Source organism: Sceloporus occidentalis, unplaced genomic scaffold, assembly GCF_023333645.1.
Source record: "Sceloporus occidentalis isolate IW3139 unplaced genomic scaffold, rSceOcc1.0.p SCAF_5, whole genome shotgun sequence".
In the NCBI taxonomy this organism is placed as follows: Eukaryota; Metazoa; Chordata; class Lepidosauria; order Squamata; family Phrynosomatidae; genus Sceloporus; species Sceloporus occidentalis.
In genome coordinates, this window is record NW_028316985.1 from 94533512 (window position 1) to 94549960 (window position 16449).

Consider the following 16449-nt stretch of genomic DNA (forward strand, 5'->3'; position numbering starts at 1 on the left):
AACATAACTATATGAGCCTACCTTTCTTACCACATGCCTCCAAGCTGCTACAGCAAGCCAAGCACTACACTATGGATGTATATTAATAAAGCTGGGGATTTATACCTTTGTAGACCAGGTCTTGAGAGCTGAACTACAATTCTGTCTTATTAACTGGAGCTACAGAGTCATGCTTAAACTTCTAATATTTGTTTTACTGTCTAACTACTGTATTTTCCGGCATATAAGATGACTGGGCGTATAAGACGACCCCCAACTTTTCCAGTTAAAATGTAGAGTTTGGGATATACTTGCTGTATAAGACTACCCCTCTTCCAACGCACACCAAATAAAAATTAAAAAACATCAGATTTGGTTTCAATATGGTAATTTTAATTCAAATGCTTATGACATGCAGGTACTTAGCAAGAAAACCTGTTGTATACAAAGCCTGCTTCGATTGGTCAGCTCTCCCTGCCACCCAGCCCTCTCTGTCTCCAAGATTTTCTTCTACTGTACTTGTACAGTGCCGCCCCTGCTGCTTTCATACGGTCACCACATACGGAGAGTATGCGGCCGCAGCCGTTTTTGAGCTCCCCCTACCGTATGCGGCGACCGCAGATTCCCTAGTCTGGCTTGGAAGTTTCAGCCCTATAAGACGACACCCAGTGTAAAAGACAACACCCGACTTTTGAGAAAATTTTCCTGGGTTAAAAAGTAGTCTTATATGCCAGAAAATACAGTATATACTGAATCTGAACTCTGACAATGAAATGAAAATACTTTTTGTCGTGGGAAAAACATTTAAGAATTTTCAGGAAGTATTTGATGTAAATGTGAATGGAATTGTAAACAGAATCACAAATTTCAGGATTTCATATTCATGTAACATATAAAAATCAGAATCAGAAATAGGTAAGATTTTACAGAAGATCATGAAAAATAAATGGAAAAATCTGTTGTTAATAATTAGATTCATAGTTTATCACCAATTTTAACATGAAATAATTGACACCTTCCGAATCTCTGATTTGGAGTATGTTAGTATAACGCCCCCAACTCCATTCAGCATTTGATTTATTAAAGTAAACAACGTGGAATTACCTCGTCTTCGCCCATAACTCCTTGCTGCATGTAAACAAAGGACAAATCATAAAATGTCAAAGAACTATACAAATGTCTTACAAGTGTGTACAAGTTCTGAGGGTATACTAGACAACCTTAGTCCACATTTGTGAATTCTTGCTTATGTCCAATTTTATTTTCATTGTATAAAATTATATCAAACACTTTGTATTTAAATATGAATTTGGTTTTGACAATTTTATTAAAATTGTCATGCAAGAATTAATACCTTGCAAGAATGTTCATATTACTTGTAATAAACTTAACACTGCATGTCAATATTTTGCATCTCACACTTTGGGCTTTCAGTTCTCATGATGGTATTTAAACTAAACAACAGAGAGCACTTTCATTCTTCATGGACCAAACAAATAAAAAACCAATCTGAGAAATGTCCTAGCTGTTGGGACATTTTGTACTTAGCTGTAGTAATATGAACACTATAAACCATGACCTTCATTTGCCATGAAACAGCTGTAAGAAAATTAACTCAAAGGCTTTTGTCTGGAACAAAGGACTCCTTTTGATCATAGATTAGTTTTGCAGATAATTTTTTAAAAAAAATCCTCTGCCTGGCACCAGAGTGTGGCAGCTTGGCTCTAGTGTGCCCAAACAAAGTTGATTTTATGCAGTATAAAGGCTTCAAATGTTGTATACATATATGCAAAAACAGCATCCCATTTCTACTTTTGGCCCCTTTGAACATGCCAATATTGTCGCTGACCCTCTCTTTTCTGAGAATTTTAAGATTCTGAAAAAGCAGCATCGGAACATAAAGTAGCCAGAACAGCACCAAGATATTGGATCTAGTTTAGGGTTCCCTACTTCCAGCAGCTTTAGACCCAATACCTTCTGATTGTCCAGAGGTCTCCACTCCTTGCTTTAGGCTTTATATTTCCACTTGCCACAGATTACTAATACAGATGTTCATTTTAGGCGTACCATTTGAAAAGGCCCTGTACCTTTATTGCACAGCAATAAAAACAATTAACTATGTTTTCATTAATACAGACAAGTTAAGAAAACCAGAGAGCGAACACTTCACACTGAGTAACTTTGTCATTTGTATCAGCGTGTAGTTCCTAGCTGAAGTATTTTATGAATACTCGATCTTTGATATCAGATGGCGATTTCCACCCCATTTCACCAGTAAAAATATGCAGCTCATTTTCTGGTTTTTGTGTATATATTTTGTTTTATTTTTAGTAAATGTTGATGTGTAAAATATTTATCAGCCTGGTCTAAATTACCACTGGAGCAAATCTCAACGTAGCAATGGTTTAAAAGAACTATAGAGGATAAAAATTTTACAAAATCCCCAAACATTAGTTGATTAGAATAGATAGTAGAAAACATCTCCATACATAAACTTTGTACTTATTATCTGCCCATAACTTGCTTTGAACTCATGATTTTGTTGTTAACATGTTTGCTTCTGTTTCTGGCTAAATCTACTACAACTCATTGGTTTCACCTATTATCTGCATTGCCCTTTGCTTTCTCAGTTCAGTGATAACAGCTGCCACAGTCCTTTACACAGGGAGAATACCGCCTTATTTACCAACCGGATTTTTATACCAGCCTTCAATATATAATAGTGCATTTTACAAAAGTTAAAATACATTAAACACATAATGAAACGAATAAAATCATAAAAACAGCAACATGAAAGTATCAGTAAAACATTACACAGTAAAATCGCAGAAAAAGAAGAATGTCTATGTATAGTGTTGACACAATATTAAGACAAGTCTCCTTGAAGAGAAAGTTTCAAAAATGGGGAAACCACAAAAGAAAAGGCCCCTTTCCCAATCATCTGTCACCTCACTTCAAATGGTAGGGGACATGCAGAGGAAGATCTCTGAAGATTAACTCACTGTACAAATAGGCTGACATAGAAGTAGGTAACCTAAACCCAAACCAAAGAGGACTTTGTAGATAAATATCAATCCTTAGAAATTATACTTATTGTTCATGTCTAAACTTTCTTTAGAAATGGTCCATAGGTCAGTTCAAGCACAAAGGAGATCTAGGTCTAATATCCAGAGTTAGTTTCATTCTACCAGTTGCACTCTGTACTAATTGCAATTTCTGAGGGTCTTCAAAGTTAATGTTCTACACGGAAACTGCCAGTGATAAATAACTGGTCATGCATAATCTCTGCCTTGAAGTGGCAACAACTCACATACCAGCCATAGCTGGTAATAGGCACTCCAAGCTATTGGATCTACTTTGGTTTGTAATGACACAGTTCCTAAGAAGTGAACCTGATTCATTAGGATACCCTAGTTAGAATAACCAAAACATGGGTGCGCCATACATGGCTTTCAGCATATGCTGAAAGCCGTGCTGGAAGAGCCCATCGCGCATCCCAGAAGAAATAACCAGGCATGCACGCACCCATGGCATGAGCCCCATTACTTCATATGGGGCTCCAGCATACGCTGATTTCCCCTTACGCGGAGGGATCCGGAATGGATCCCCGCATAAAGGGAGGGCCCATTGTACTTCATCCTATCAGTTTACTCAGTCCAGTTTATCTAAGTACAGTCATCCTTTCTTATACACGGATTTTTTTTACAAACAAACAAGCTTCATTTATGTACTGCTTCAACTGTAAGCTAATTTGCCCCCAACAATCTGGGTACTCATTTTAGTGACCTCAGAAGGATGCAAGCCTGAGTCAAGCTTGAGCCCTTTTGCTGGTCTTCAACTCGCAACCTTATGGTTTTGAGTGAGTGGCTGCAGTACAGGCATTTATACACGGATTCAAGCATCCACAGTTTGAAAATGTTCCAAAAAATATCAATTTCAAATATCAAACCTTGATTTTCCATTTTTTATAAGGGACACCATTTTGCTATGTCATTATAATTAATAGGACTTGAGCATACACAGATCTTGTTATACCCGGGGAATCTTGGAACCAAACCCCAGCGTATAACAAGGGTCCACTGTATCACTTCAGAGCAGGCCTGCACAACTTGATACTATGTAGGAGCCAAAATTAAAATAGATTAACTTCTTCAGGCCACAGATAGGTGGTATCCACAGGGGCTTGGTTTCAAGAACCCATGTGGATTTAAAAAAAGCAGATGTTCAAGTCAGTATTTAAAAAATAAATTTGACTGTGATTGATAGCAGCCAGGATAAGCAGCAGTCTCAGGGCAAAAGGGAGGATGGGATAGGAAGATCTGAGCACCAGGGGCACATTTTTCCTACTTCTGCTGTGATTTGGCTCCAAAGGGGCAGCTGGCATGTTCCCAGGAAGCAGGAGGAGTGTAGGCATGGTGCTCGGGGCTTGCCTCCCTCTTCCTCTTGGCTTATTGAAATCCCCATCCCCACCCCATCTGATTGAAATCAATCCTACAAAGGAGTTTAAAAGAGAGCAAGAAGCAGTACATGCCTGGCTCTGGGAGCTTGGCTTTGCCAGTGCTGCCTTCCAATCCCTCCTTTCTTTCCCCACCCACCATGCCTTATTAAAAGCAATGTGAGGAAGAAGTTTAAAAATACAGAGGTGGTTTGGTAAATCTAAAAATTCTGCTGTTATCAAATGAAGATGTCCAAATGATTTTGAGTAAGGGCTGGAGCAGATGGGCAAGAAAAAGCATCTTGATCCTGCTTTTTCCAAAAGTAGGCTGAAACCCCGCTGCCCACAAGCCCCACTCCCAAGGTGGGCCAAATACGCATGGCCCAACTACATGGCGTGGCATCAAGCTGCACCACTGGGTGATTCTTTGTTGCCTCCCAGTCCCCAGCATACATGTGTATCATCGCACAAACACACCACCTGCAACCTCCAGATACCATCCCATTGGCTGGCCACCCCTTTGATCAGCCACACAGTTGCACGTGCAATTGAACAGGGCACTGTTGCATTGGTGTGCGAGTGATCCACTGGCAAATCACAATCATGGAGCCCCCCCATCATACATGCCCACTTCATCCTTTAAAAAAAACTTTTAAAACTTCATCTCATGCCCCCCTGTTGGACTGTCTGGTTTGCGGATATTGTAATAATATCCATCGGAGCTGTCACACTTTCATTTATTTGCTTTGCTTCAGCCCCGCGCTCATGTTGGGGCGTTTATATGCAGGCACGAAAATGTGCATTTTCCACCTTGAGTTGGACTATCCAGACTTCTTTTTGCTCCATTATTATTAGCACTGAAATGTGGCTTCAGTCCAGTTTCCAGCCGCTTTCGAGGCTTGCATCATCTAAACACCCTGCCTTCAAAGCAGTGTGTGTTTTGGCCCTCTGTGTTATAAAACCTTTTAACAGCACACAAATTCACATGGCAGAAGCATTAAATGATATGACTGTATAAAACTGTTGTAAAGTTAGATCTTTTTTAAATAGGAAGATGGTTGTGATTTTCTAAAAATGTATCTTCTTTGAATGTTGACAATTCAGACAGAGAAATAAAATTTCAACCTTAATACAAATAATCTGCTAGTAGACTTGCTCTTACCATTCAACATTAGAAGATTGTCAGTTCCTGGATGTGGGTAATTCAAACGCCCTAAGAACAAATATACAAGAGTTAACTGTTAGACTTAAGAAATGAAAGGGCAAAAATTAGTATATATGTATCATGTAACTCTATTTTAATCAGGGACAAAACTAGCTAATATGTTACTCCATTAGCTAATACCACTCTTGATTCAACTTAAAGTTGAAAGAAAGAGCTTCTTGACATTAATTCTCTGGGTCATAAGATCTGGACTGTGCTTTGGAATCAGCTCCAAGAGATAAAGGTCTTCTTTGTTTCATAATATCCAGTAGCAGAGCTGACTAGTCCACCTCTTTTGTGCTCACTTTGAAGACCTCTACTGAACTCATTTGAACTGTAGAGATATCAAGTAGCTAGAACTCAAAAACAACTGTTAAAGCTAAGTACAAAAATTTTACAGCATTTGGTCTGATATGTACAATTTTCATTTAATACAAATATTTAAAGAATTTAAAAATGTGAATAGAAGCTTTATAGAGGCCTATCTCAGGGTACATCTATACAGTAGAATTAATGCAGTTTCAGGGGCGCCCCAAAGAAGAGATACAAGGACTCCCTGAAACAACATCTCAGGCTCGGCCAAATTGATCACCAACAATGGTCTGCCCTGGCCTCGCATCGGGAGGCATGGAGATGCACTATCCACGATGCTGCAGCCTTTTTGGAAAGCTCATGGCGAACGAGTCTCAAAGAGAAACGACAACGCAGAAAGAACCACAACCCGGAAACATCACCCAAGGAGACTTTCCGCTGTGCTTTCTGCAACCGGACCTGTTTGTCCCGGATTGGCCTTTTTAGTCACCAACGCGCTTGTACAAAGCACGGACGAGTCCTTCCTGAATCTTCGTTCGGGAAGCAAAGCCAGAGAGAGAAACCTGCTGTGCCTCAATACTATGTTATTTTGGGATTTCTAGTTTTGTGAAATATTTAGGTTTCTTTGTCAGAGAGCTTTGGTGCCACAACAAACTGTAAATATCAAGATTCCATAGGATGGAGCCATGATAGTTAAAGTGGTGTCAGACTACATTAATTCTGCAATGTGTCAGCAGCCTCAGTTGATAAAGCCTCTGAGAAAGAAGTTTCTTTTTACAAAATCTTTTTATTCATGCCCAGTTCTCTGGTTCTCTGTCTGGCTAGATTTTTTGCAGCATTGGCATTGGGAGAATGGATGGAGAAACTTTTGATGTTGGGTTGCAGAACCATGTCATAGGAAAACAAAGCCAAAGACCTGGAAAAGAGCAGAATTCTGCTCTAGCAGAACCAACTGTAGTCATGTGTGCCTCCCTACAACAGGCAAAGTAAACAGCAGCTGTTTTTGGAACTCCTTCCTGAGAATGCATAGATGACAAAACAGAGATGAAAGTAGAGCAGATAAGTCTCACTAACTCCAGCGTGTTAAAAAGTATAGATCTATAAGTCTGGCCACCAAAAATGGAAATGGTTAGTAAACTGGAAGGTTTTATCCCCAGATACATTTTGGAGAAAAGCCTTGAGGTGGTCTCTTTAAAAAATCCAAATATTTTTGTTTACTCATGCAATGGTTATGTGACCAGCCCTTTTCATTTCAGATGTGCTTATCTTTAATTCTCATTTTAAAAAAACCTGTTGAAACATGTTCAAGTTGCTCTTCTTTTTTTGTGGTGTACTAACCTATTTTTATTCTTTCCATGTTATTTCTGACTCTCATACCAATGTTTTGTTAAAGAAGTAATGCCCAAGAACACGACTACTTTGTTAACTGAGGTATACCGGTAATTGTTTCCTATGGTACATTTTAGTACAGATGTACATCAGTTAATGAAGGAGCTGCCTGAATCTTCTAGGGACCACTTGAAACCTTCTTCCAAAATGCATCCCAGGATGATTTTTTTGTATTTCAACAACCTCTATTTTAATTATGATTTCCATTTTGGTGGCAATACTTACAGATCTATGGTTTTTCAATGTGCCAGGGTAGCTGGTTAGGCAGGCTAATCTGCTTTCCCTTTTTCTTTTTGCTCTACACACATGTTCAGTAAGTGATTCTGGGGGCAGCTGTTTACCTTGCCTATTGTACACCACACACACAGCTACAGTAGAATCCCTAGAGGGAATGCCATACTTTCTCAGGTCAGATTTTATTGCATTGTTTACTGCAGATATGCTGCTGTAACCCAACACTGAAAGTTTGTCTTTCTGTAGCCTTCCTTAACCATTTTTCCCAATACCAATCTTACAAAAAACAACAACAACAACAAAACAACACACAACAATATCCAGTTAGACAAAAAATAAAAGCGTGGGTTGGGATGGGCTTTCTGTAAAAAAAAAGACTGTAAAAAGGAACTTCTGAGGCATGCCTGTAAAAGCCAGAAAATATTAGGATAAGAAGAGAAAACTTGAATTCTGCATTTGTTAGGAAAAACTTGAAGACAGAATAAGGATTCTAAACCTGAAGTATGTTGCTAGTGGTTACTTAGGCAAAGATTATAGCAGATTTACTTAGCATTTGAGGGAAAAAGGCAGCCTTCATATCGTAATGAAACAAAGCAGCTATTGTATGTTACCAGGAAAATAATCTGCTTTGATAAAGTAGAAAACACTTTGCTATGCAATTCCAAATATTATTATTATTTTATAAATAAAATAATAAATAAATAAATAAATATTTACAAGTAAATTATCATGGGAATTCCCTGTTCTCTTAAAACATGGGAAAATTACCATTTATACACACAGCGTTGGAAGGAGAAAAGAATGGGAAAAACAGGTAGAAATACTGTGTATGGGTGGAGATAAGGGCACACCCATAATTGTCTACAGTACATGGGTGTAGAGTGGATTGCAGCAAGATGGATGCCCATCAGCCCATGTACTAGAGGATGAAACAACATGGGTCTTCTGGACTTGTGGAGGTATAGACAAGTCACATCAGCTCATACAGCACTCAGGTGCGGCTATCTGCCCCAAAGCCAGACTGACACTCAGCATTTTATCATAGAATCATAGAATTGGAAGAGACTACAAGGGTCATCCAGTCCAATCCCCTGTCATGCAGGAACTCACAATTGAAGCATCCCCGACAGTGGGCCATCCAATCTATGTTTAAAGGCCTCCAAGGAAGGAGACTCCACCACACTCTGAGGGTGTTCCACTGTCGAACAGCCCTAACTGTCAGGAAGTTCCTCCCAATGTTGAAATGGAATCTCTTTTCCTGTAGCTTGCATCCATTGTTCTGTGTTCTAGCCTCTGGAGCAGTAGAAAACAAGCTTGCTACATCCTCAATGTGACATCCCTTCAAATACTTAAACAGAGCTATCATATCACCCCTTAACCATCTCTTCTCCAGGCTAAACATACCCAGCTCCCTAAATCTCTCCTCATAGGGCATGGTTTCCAGACCCTTCACCATTTTGGTCGCCCTCCGTTGAACATATTCCAGCTTGTCAACATTCTTTTTGAATTGTGGGGACCAGAACTAGACATAGTATTCCAGGTGAGGCCTGACCAAAGCAGAATAGAGTGGCACTATTACTTCCCTTGATCTAGATACAATACTTCTATTGATGCAGCCTAAAATTGCATTGGCCTTTTTAGCTGTCACATCACACTGCTGACTCATGTTCAGCTTGTATGTACATATATGTATGAATGTATGCATATATTTATATTCAAATTTATACCCTACTTGTCTCTTATTATGAGACCCAAGAAGGCTCATCACGTAAATTAAAACCAAATATAATGAACAATACAAGGTAAAAAAGTAACGAAATAAACTGGAAAGAGAGCGGGGGGGGGGGGCAGCTCTGAAGAAGGTTCTCTTCCACCAATGCTACTTATGATAGCACTGGGACCAAGAGAAAGCCCTCCCCTGAGGATCTTAAAACTATTGTCTTTTAGACAGTCTAGACTGAAGCGCTATGGGACTTTGGAAGTCAGAACTACCATCTGAATTGTGTCCAAAAAAACTGTTTCAACAGAAGGTTTATATGTTCCTCATAACCAGCCCCATTCAGCATTCTGTCCACAGCATTGTGGACCCTCTGCAATTTCTGAACATATTCCATAGACAGCTCTACTAAGAGTGTATTGCTATAATTCAAACGGTACAATCAAGACATGTCTTACAATGGCTCAGATTTGACATCCTCTGGAACTCATGCCGCAGACACACTTGCTTTAACTGCAAATCCCCTCTTGGTTGAGACCTCATCTCCAAGCTCAGCTCTGAATTCAAGAGTATGCTCAAGATACAAAGATGAAATTTCAGGGGGAGTTTAACCCCATCTAGCACAGATTGAATCCCTATTCCTACTTTTGACTGTTTAGGAACACCTCTGTCCATGTCTGCAGTGAGCTTTGATTTGTTTAACCTCATCCACTCCATTAGTGATAATAGACACTAGTTTAGCACCAAGACAGCTTTCTCTGAATTAGATGAAAAGGAAAAAATAGAGTTGGATAGTATCGGCATATTGATTCCTTTGGGAAAAGGCGGGATATAAATACGTTGTTGTTATATTGGTAACACCTAACCCACCAAATTCTGAAAACCTCCCCTAGCAGTTTCATGTAGGTGTTGAATATCATGGGGGACAAAATTGAGCCCAAGAGAAGCCTGCAAACCAATGGCCACAAGGTCAAACAGGAATCCCCCAGCCTCACCTTCTGTGTTCATCCCTCCAAGAAGAACTGGAATAACTCTTAAACAGTGACCCCACGTCTAATCCCAGTTACACATCTCAGAAAGATACCACGGTTGATAATGAAATCTGCACAAAAGTTCAGCTGAACCAATAGCGACACACTCCCCTGTCTAGTTCCCAGCACAGGCCATCCAACAAGGTGACCAAAGCCATTTCCATCCCGTAACCAGGACAAAAGTGGATCTAGATAATCCATTTCATCCAGGAACCTTTGGGTATCAGAGGACACCACCCATACCAGAAACTTGACCCAAAAAAGAATACTGGAGATTGGCCAGTAGCTATCTATTGTAGTTGGGTTCTGGAAGGATCCCCACTGCCCACTGTAACAGTCTCACTGCAGCCTAGTTTAGAAAGGATGGAACCCTGTGCTTCAGTGAGGCATTCACCACTTCTCCTACACACACAGCCATTTTCCTCTACCTATTTTTATAAGCAAGGAAGGGTATGGGTCTGATACCCATATAATGGCTCTCTACTCTGCAAGGATCTTGTCCACATCCTCAGGCTGCACAAATTGAAACATATACAATAACATTCAGAAGCCAAGGCTACATCTACTGGACCTGTAATCACAATAATTCCCAAGTCTTAGTGGGTTTGTATGATTTTATCTGCAGTGTTGTGTTCACAGAAGGCTGCTGAGTGTCTACATGCTGATCCTATGGGGCACAGCATAAAAAAACCCTGAACACTCAAGACAGCTTCGCTTGACAAACTGTGCAGATACAATGATGGCAAAGAAGAATAATTTCTTCACAGACACTGCTTCCACATCATAGGCTTTCAAAGGCTCTGGCCAGTAGGAGCTTGCTCAAAGTCTTCCACCATCGTTGCTCTAATTTCTGTCCCACCCATATCACCATCAACTTCTGAGTAAACTAGGACGCTCACTTGGGTCTCTTCCATGGGAGGAAACACTCAGGATTGTGTTCACTGCCATGGTCTTTTCTCCATTCAAGGCTTCAACTGGATCACCTGCCAAGATAACAAAAAACTCTTCAAGATCCGTCAGGAGTCTACCCAGATCCATCAGTTGCTTAGGACAGACCATCTTAAATCAGTTCCCCACCAGTGAAGAGGCTCTGAATTTAAATGAGTCTAAACCTTATCACATAGTGATTTGTCCATGACAAAAAATCCATAGAAAGTTCCTCTGTATCAAAATTGCCATCATCCTATTCAACACTGTAGACTAGTTACTGAGTGTGACCTGCAGCAAGGGTGACACTAGATATTATTTGGGATACATACATGGTTGTCATGGAAGGCATGTAGTTGCTTCCCCACTCGCCCGTCCTCATCTGCTGTTGCTCAGAGAACACAGGCAGGCAGAGGCGAAAGAGATGACCATCCCCCAGGGGAGGCAAAAAACTCCTGCCAGCCAAGGCCAATCCACTGGCAGGCAAAATTCTACCCCAGGCCCATCAACTGGAGGCAACCTTCATCTGCAGCAAGCAAATGCAATGACTTACAGAGTGAATAGGCAGAAAAACTGTCAAATGACAAAAAGCTCACTGTCAGATGGCAAGAACAATTTTACTTCTCTCAATGGGAACCCTGAGGAAGACTTTTGTGAGTTCATCTGTGGGAAGTCCTACCTAGTGATCTTATGGGAGTTTTTGACTGGCCGAGACACTCTGAACATCCAGCGGCTGCAGGTAAGAGACAGCCTCAGCCATTACTCTCCCCTTCTTCTCTCCCCATCTTCCCACCACATTTGTGCAAACAGAACGCCTGGTGAGCAGGCATCTTTTGTTTCGATATTAAGGCCCCAAATGTTATTAAAACTCTACAGCTTTCTCTGTTTCTTTTATTTTATGGAAACAACCCTTGATGTTTTATAATTGGAATTCTGACAGCTTAGTGAATGAAGTCAGTTTCTTAAATATGCTGAAGTGAAGACAGCCCCAATTCTTCACAGCATTACAGATCACAAGCCTCTAATTTGATTGCTCAGTTTTGTGTTTTATCCTCCAAAACTGGTGACACATAGAAATACAATATATATATTTCCTTCTTTCACGTCACATCCCCAGTGCTCTTTATTTATAGTCCTCTGCCTTCTTCTAGAAAGAAAAGCTGCTTTGGGTCACTTTAGAGGTATGCTGTTTAAATGACACATGCATTGATTGTAAGAGGCCAGAAGCTGTGTCAAAGCTAACCTCCAGTCCTCCAGGCCTCTTAGGACGTATGTAGCATTTAAACAGCATACCTCCAAAGTGACCTGAAGCAGCTTTATTTTGCCCTGTCTCTTCAGGCCCCAACTGCACAGAAAATGATGTGCTGCATTCAATGCATTTATGTTGACACAGCAAAGTTTCAAGGTGCAGACCTCTCTGGATAAACTCCCACAAAATGAACAGGAACAGCACCATACTGCTCTACACTTCCTCCCTCAGTTTTAATGAATGCCTCTCCAGGATTTGTCCCTTTTGCATTCATGATGAAAGGATGAATGCAAGACACTAATGAAATATAGGGGCCCCTGTAATGTTACCTCTAGTGGAGGAGTTGCTCAGTTATCTGAGAAAATAATGAACAGTTCAATCTTTCAATTAAGACTTACTGGATAAGACCTATGAGCCAAACAACAATTATTACTAGATACTTTTAAACTTTGTATGACAAACAATTCACCTACCACGACCTTACTTAAACTATTTTAAAATACATGTATAGCATTGGCCATCAGTATTAGTCATGCTGATGTTTGATGTTCTTTTGTTGCCTGTTTTATCGTACCATTTCCTGTATTCCTGTGTATTTTATATGTATTATCCTATTATTTCTTAGATTATACGCCATAGGCAGGTTTACTCTTATATATTTATTGTTTTATGTACAGCGTTGTGCAAATCTACAGCACTATATACATAATAATAATAATAATAATAATAATAATAAATGATGGCACTGCCAAAGGTATACTATCTTTCTCAAAGATATTCATTAGTAAAGATTTAAAACTATTATATCTTTATTAAGACTGTTAACAGATATAAACTGCTTACCTCACAGCACCAAAATTCTATTACGTGACTGTGCTAAATCCTGACAAAATAATAAGACTTAACATATCACCTTTTCTAACACACACACTTTTGCCAAGTTTTAATTACACATTTTAAATACCAATTTTTAAGATGCTTATCAGAACCTAATTATCTCGGAGTATTCTTTGCCTAAGAAAACCTTAGGAAATTCATGTGATCAACAGACAATTTGAAGACACATACACACACACAATTATTGGTTAATGAATATCCTTATGACTTAATGTAATTACCCATATGGATAATCCAAATTATTCTCTAAAAGCCTGATCTTCAAACTATGCTAGAAAATAAACTAGCAGAACAATATTATCCATGTTTACTCAGGTGTAATTTCTCCTGACCTCAATGGATCCTATTCTCTTGTAAATGTATTAAATCCTGAGTATTTAGGTTTCAGTCCTATACAAATTTTATTGGAACTAGGTAACACTGAACCCAATGGGACTTACATCTCACAGTCATCTGTTAGATTATACTTTCAAAACATTACAAGGCAAACAAAACATAACAATGTGTTCAGTCATACTCCAGATACTGACAGAATCTGAATTTGAAACATGTCTGCAGTGAGCTTCTACTAATGCAGTATTACATAGTGCCTTTCATCTTGTTATCTGGAGAACAGCAAGGTTTATCAACAGCGAGTACACATTGGGGTGAAGCAGATGAGTGGCTTGGAGCAGCCAGAGGCTGCTTCAGCCACAACTGGTCCCCAATTACCCTGGGACCATGGTGACTGGACAGCCTGCTTCCGAAGCGGGCTGAGGCCGTGGTCCCAAATGAGCTGCTGGCAAGGAGCAATTTTTTGCCACTCCTTTTGTTGGTGGCTTCGGGCTGCCTTAGGTGGCATCAGAGCAGCTTCCAGATGCATTGGGGGAATGTGCCGTCAGCACACCACACCCCAAAGTGGCTGGAAGCCGTTCCTTCTGGCTCATCTGTTTCGGGCTCTAATCCATAGTACAAAGAAGTCTTCAGCCTTATGTGCAGTAGATGTTTTCTGGGAAATTAGAGGATGTTTGGAACCTTGTTCCAGTTATGTATAAAGTACAATATTAAGGCAGCTCTTTTACCTGGTATGTTATGGATAAAGTTACATTAAGACATACATTACAGTGGTGACACATGTATCATAATTACTGAATCTGCTTTAATCCAGCTAGGATGATTCTTGGATGTGCATTTTAAGATTACCGTACTTAAACAATGTGAGTGAGTGAGTGGCGAGGAAATGGCTTTATATACGACAAATATGAAAACATTCCTTTATGAAAGCGAAAAGAAAGAGGGAAAAGATCACAAATTGAAAAATAAATCATAGCAAACTGAAGAATGACCAGTTTGCCTTTTCTGAACTAGTCAACTGATTACTCAGACTCAATAATGATTGAAAGAAAATGTATCTGAATTAGTCACTTTACTGCAGAATTTTTTTGTTAAATTGGCCTCTTATTTTGGTGATGAGAACAAGGAAGAGGACACTCAGGCCCAAAGTTCACTCTTCTGCAATTTCTGTATCTTTCCATATGGAAAAATTAGCGGAAGAGAATATACCTTCTGTCAATGACATCTGAACAAACCCTATGTTGCTTTATGCAGGTTAAATATACATCATTTCATACATAGGTATTTTCAAGCAGGTAGGAAAACAACAACGTAGAGTGGGCTCTGCCAGGGATTTATAACAGAGGCATGTGATGAAAAATCTTTTCAGTATCGTAGCTGTCTATATTTGGGTACTGAATTTAAAAAACACAATAAAAATGTCATACCACACACAGTTATTTCACAAATTCAATATTTTTTATCAATTCAGTTGTTGCTCAGCTTTGATTAAGTGCAGATGATGATATTCCAAGTGCTACTTGTTTTTGTTCTTTTGAATGGGTTTTTGTTTTTCAAATCAGCAAATTAAATTATTTGAAAGTACATTAGAGGACTTTAACCCCTTTCTTCCCTTTCTTATTATTTGCAAGTTCATTTCATTTAACACAGAAATTTGGAAGTGAGTTGTGAAAGAAACTGTATGTGATGGAGCAAATCTGAGGTCATTTTTGGATTTAGAATGCAAATTCCTATAAAACCAGCATACAAATTTTTTTATGACTCTCAGTTTTGCAGGCCTGTGTAATTAACTTAGTGTAGTAACATACCTTTAAGAGGATCGTGTTCAGCTCTCATTATATCAATAAGGGAATTTTCCAGTGAATGCATATTCAGACTGTCATACATTCTGTTTCGATCCTAAAGGAAAAGAGATCCTTAGCATTAGAGATATAATTGTTATAAATACGAAGAAAGAAGAAATGGGCAGATTTTCAGGAAGTATAACAGATAATGTACTACTGTCACAGTAGTCTTTCGTTTTGCAATCAGCGAATTACGGAACTTATACATGAATTACACTTCAACTATGGAGAAAAGATATATAAACATCTTTTAAATACAAAGTAACATTTATATTTTTCAAAAGCACTGTCGTAAAGCATTTTCTAAACTTTTCCTTTTCTGTTACAATTAAGAGAAACATTTTTTTTCCACTATCAGAACCATCCTCTCAGGCTAGTATATCAAATTGGCCATGGTTACTATGCAATAAATGCCACTAAAAAGTTTAGCTTGTTTACAAGTATTTTACCGTTACAAGCATCTAATTAATCTAATTCAGACGTTAGTTATAGATTACAAATAAGTCTTCTTCACTACACAAATTGGAAACAAAATATCGTTGCAGAAAATTATATCTATATAGGTTAGACTAGTGAGAAGCACCCAGTTCTGTTCATAAGATAGTCCCAATAGACCTTTTAATTTTGTCCTCATATGTTTATAAAAGACTAACATTTTTAAAAAATAAGTTTTTCTCTTCCGCAGATCCAGTGATACATCAAAAGATATTCAGTAAAAAGCACTGGAGTAATCCTAAAAGGCTTAACCAAAACCATCTACTTTAAATTTTCCTCCTGAATTATGAATGGCATTCTTTGTTTTCTGTTTGTTTGTTTTGGTTTTGTTTTTTTACATTTCCCAATGTAATTTTCTTCCCAGTATAACCCTAATGTTCTTGTCAATACATAGAGAGATCTT

At 38.9% G+C, this 16449-nt stretch overlaps 1 protein-coding gene across 8 annotated transcripts in view; it reads right to left on the reverse strand.

Annotated features, from left to right (window-relative positions):
* CPEB2 (cytoplasmic polyadenylation element binding protein 2) overlaps positions 1-16449 on the reverse strand; it is a 68834-nt gene that overhangs the window by 30581 nt on the left and 21804 nt on the right. For 3 of the 8 annotated variants that reach the window (XM_089524781.1, XM_089524779.1, XM_089524778.1), the window contains exons 3-6: positions 15516-15606; positions 11201-11284; positions 5577-5627; positions 1084-1107 (exon numbers count right to left, since the gene is read on the reverse strand). In XM_089524781.1, the coding sequence (XP_089380907.1) occupies positions 1084-1107; positions 5577-5627; positions 11201-11284; positions 15516-15606 (250 nt within the window). The remainder of the gene's footprint in view (positions 1-1083; positions 1108-5576; positions 5628-11200; positions 11285-15515; positions 15607-16449) is intronic. The other 5 variants (XM_089524783.1, XM_089524782.1, XM_089524785.1 and 2 more) reach the window with 3 other exon arrangements.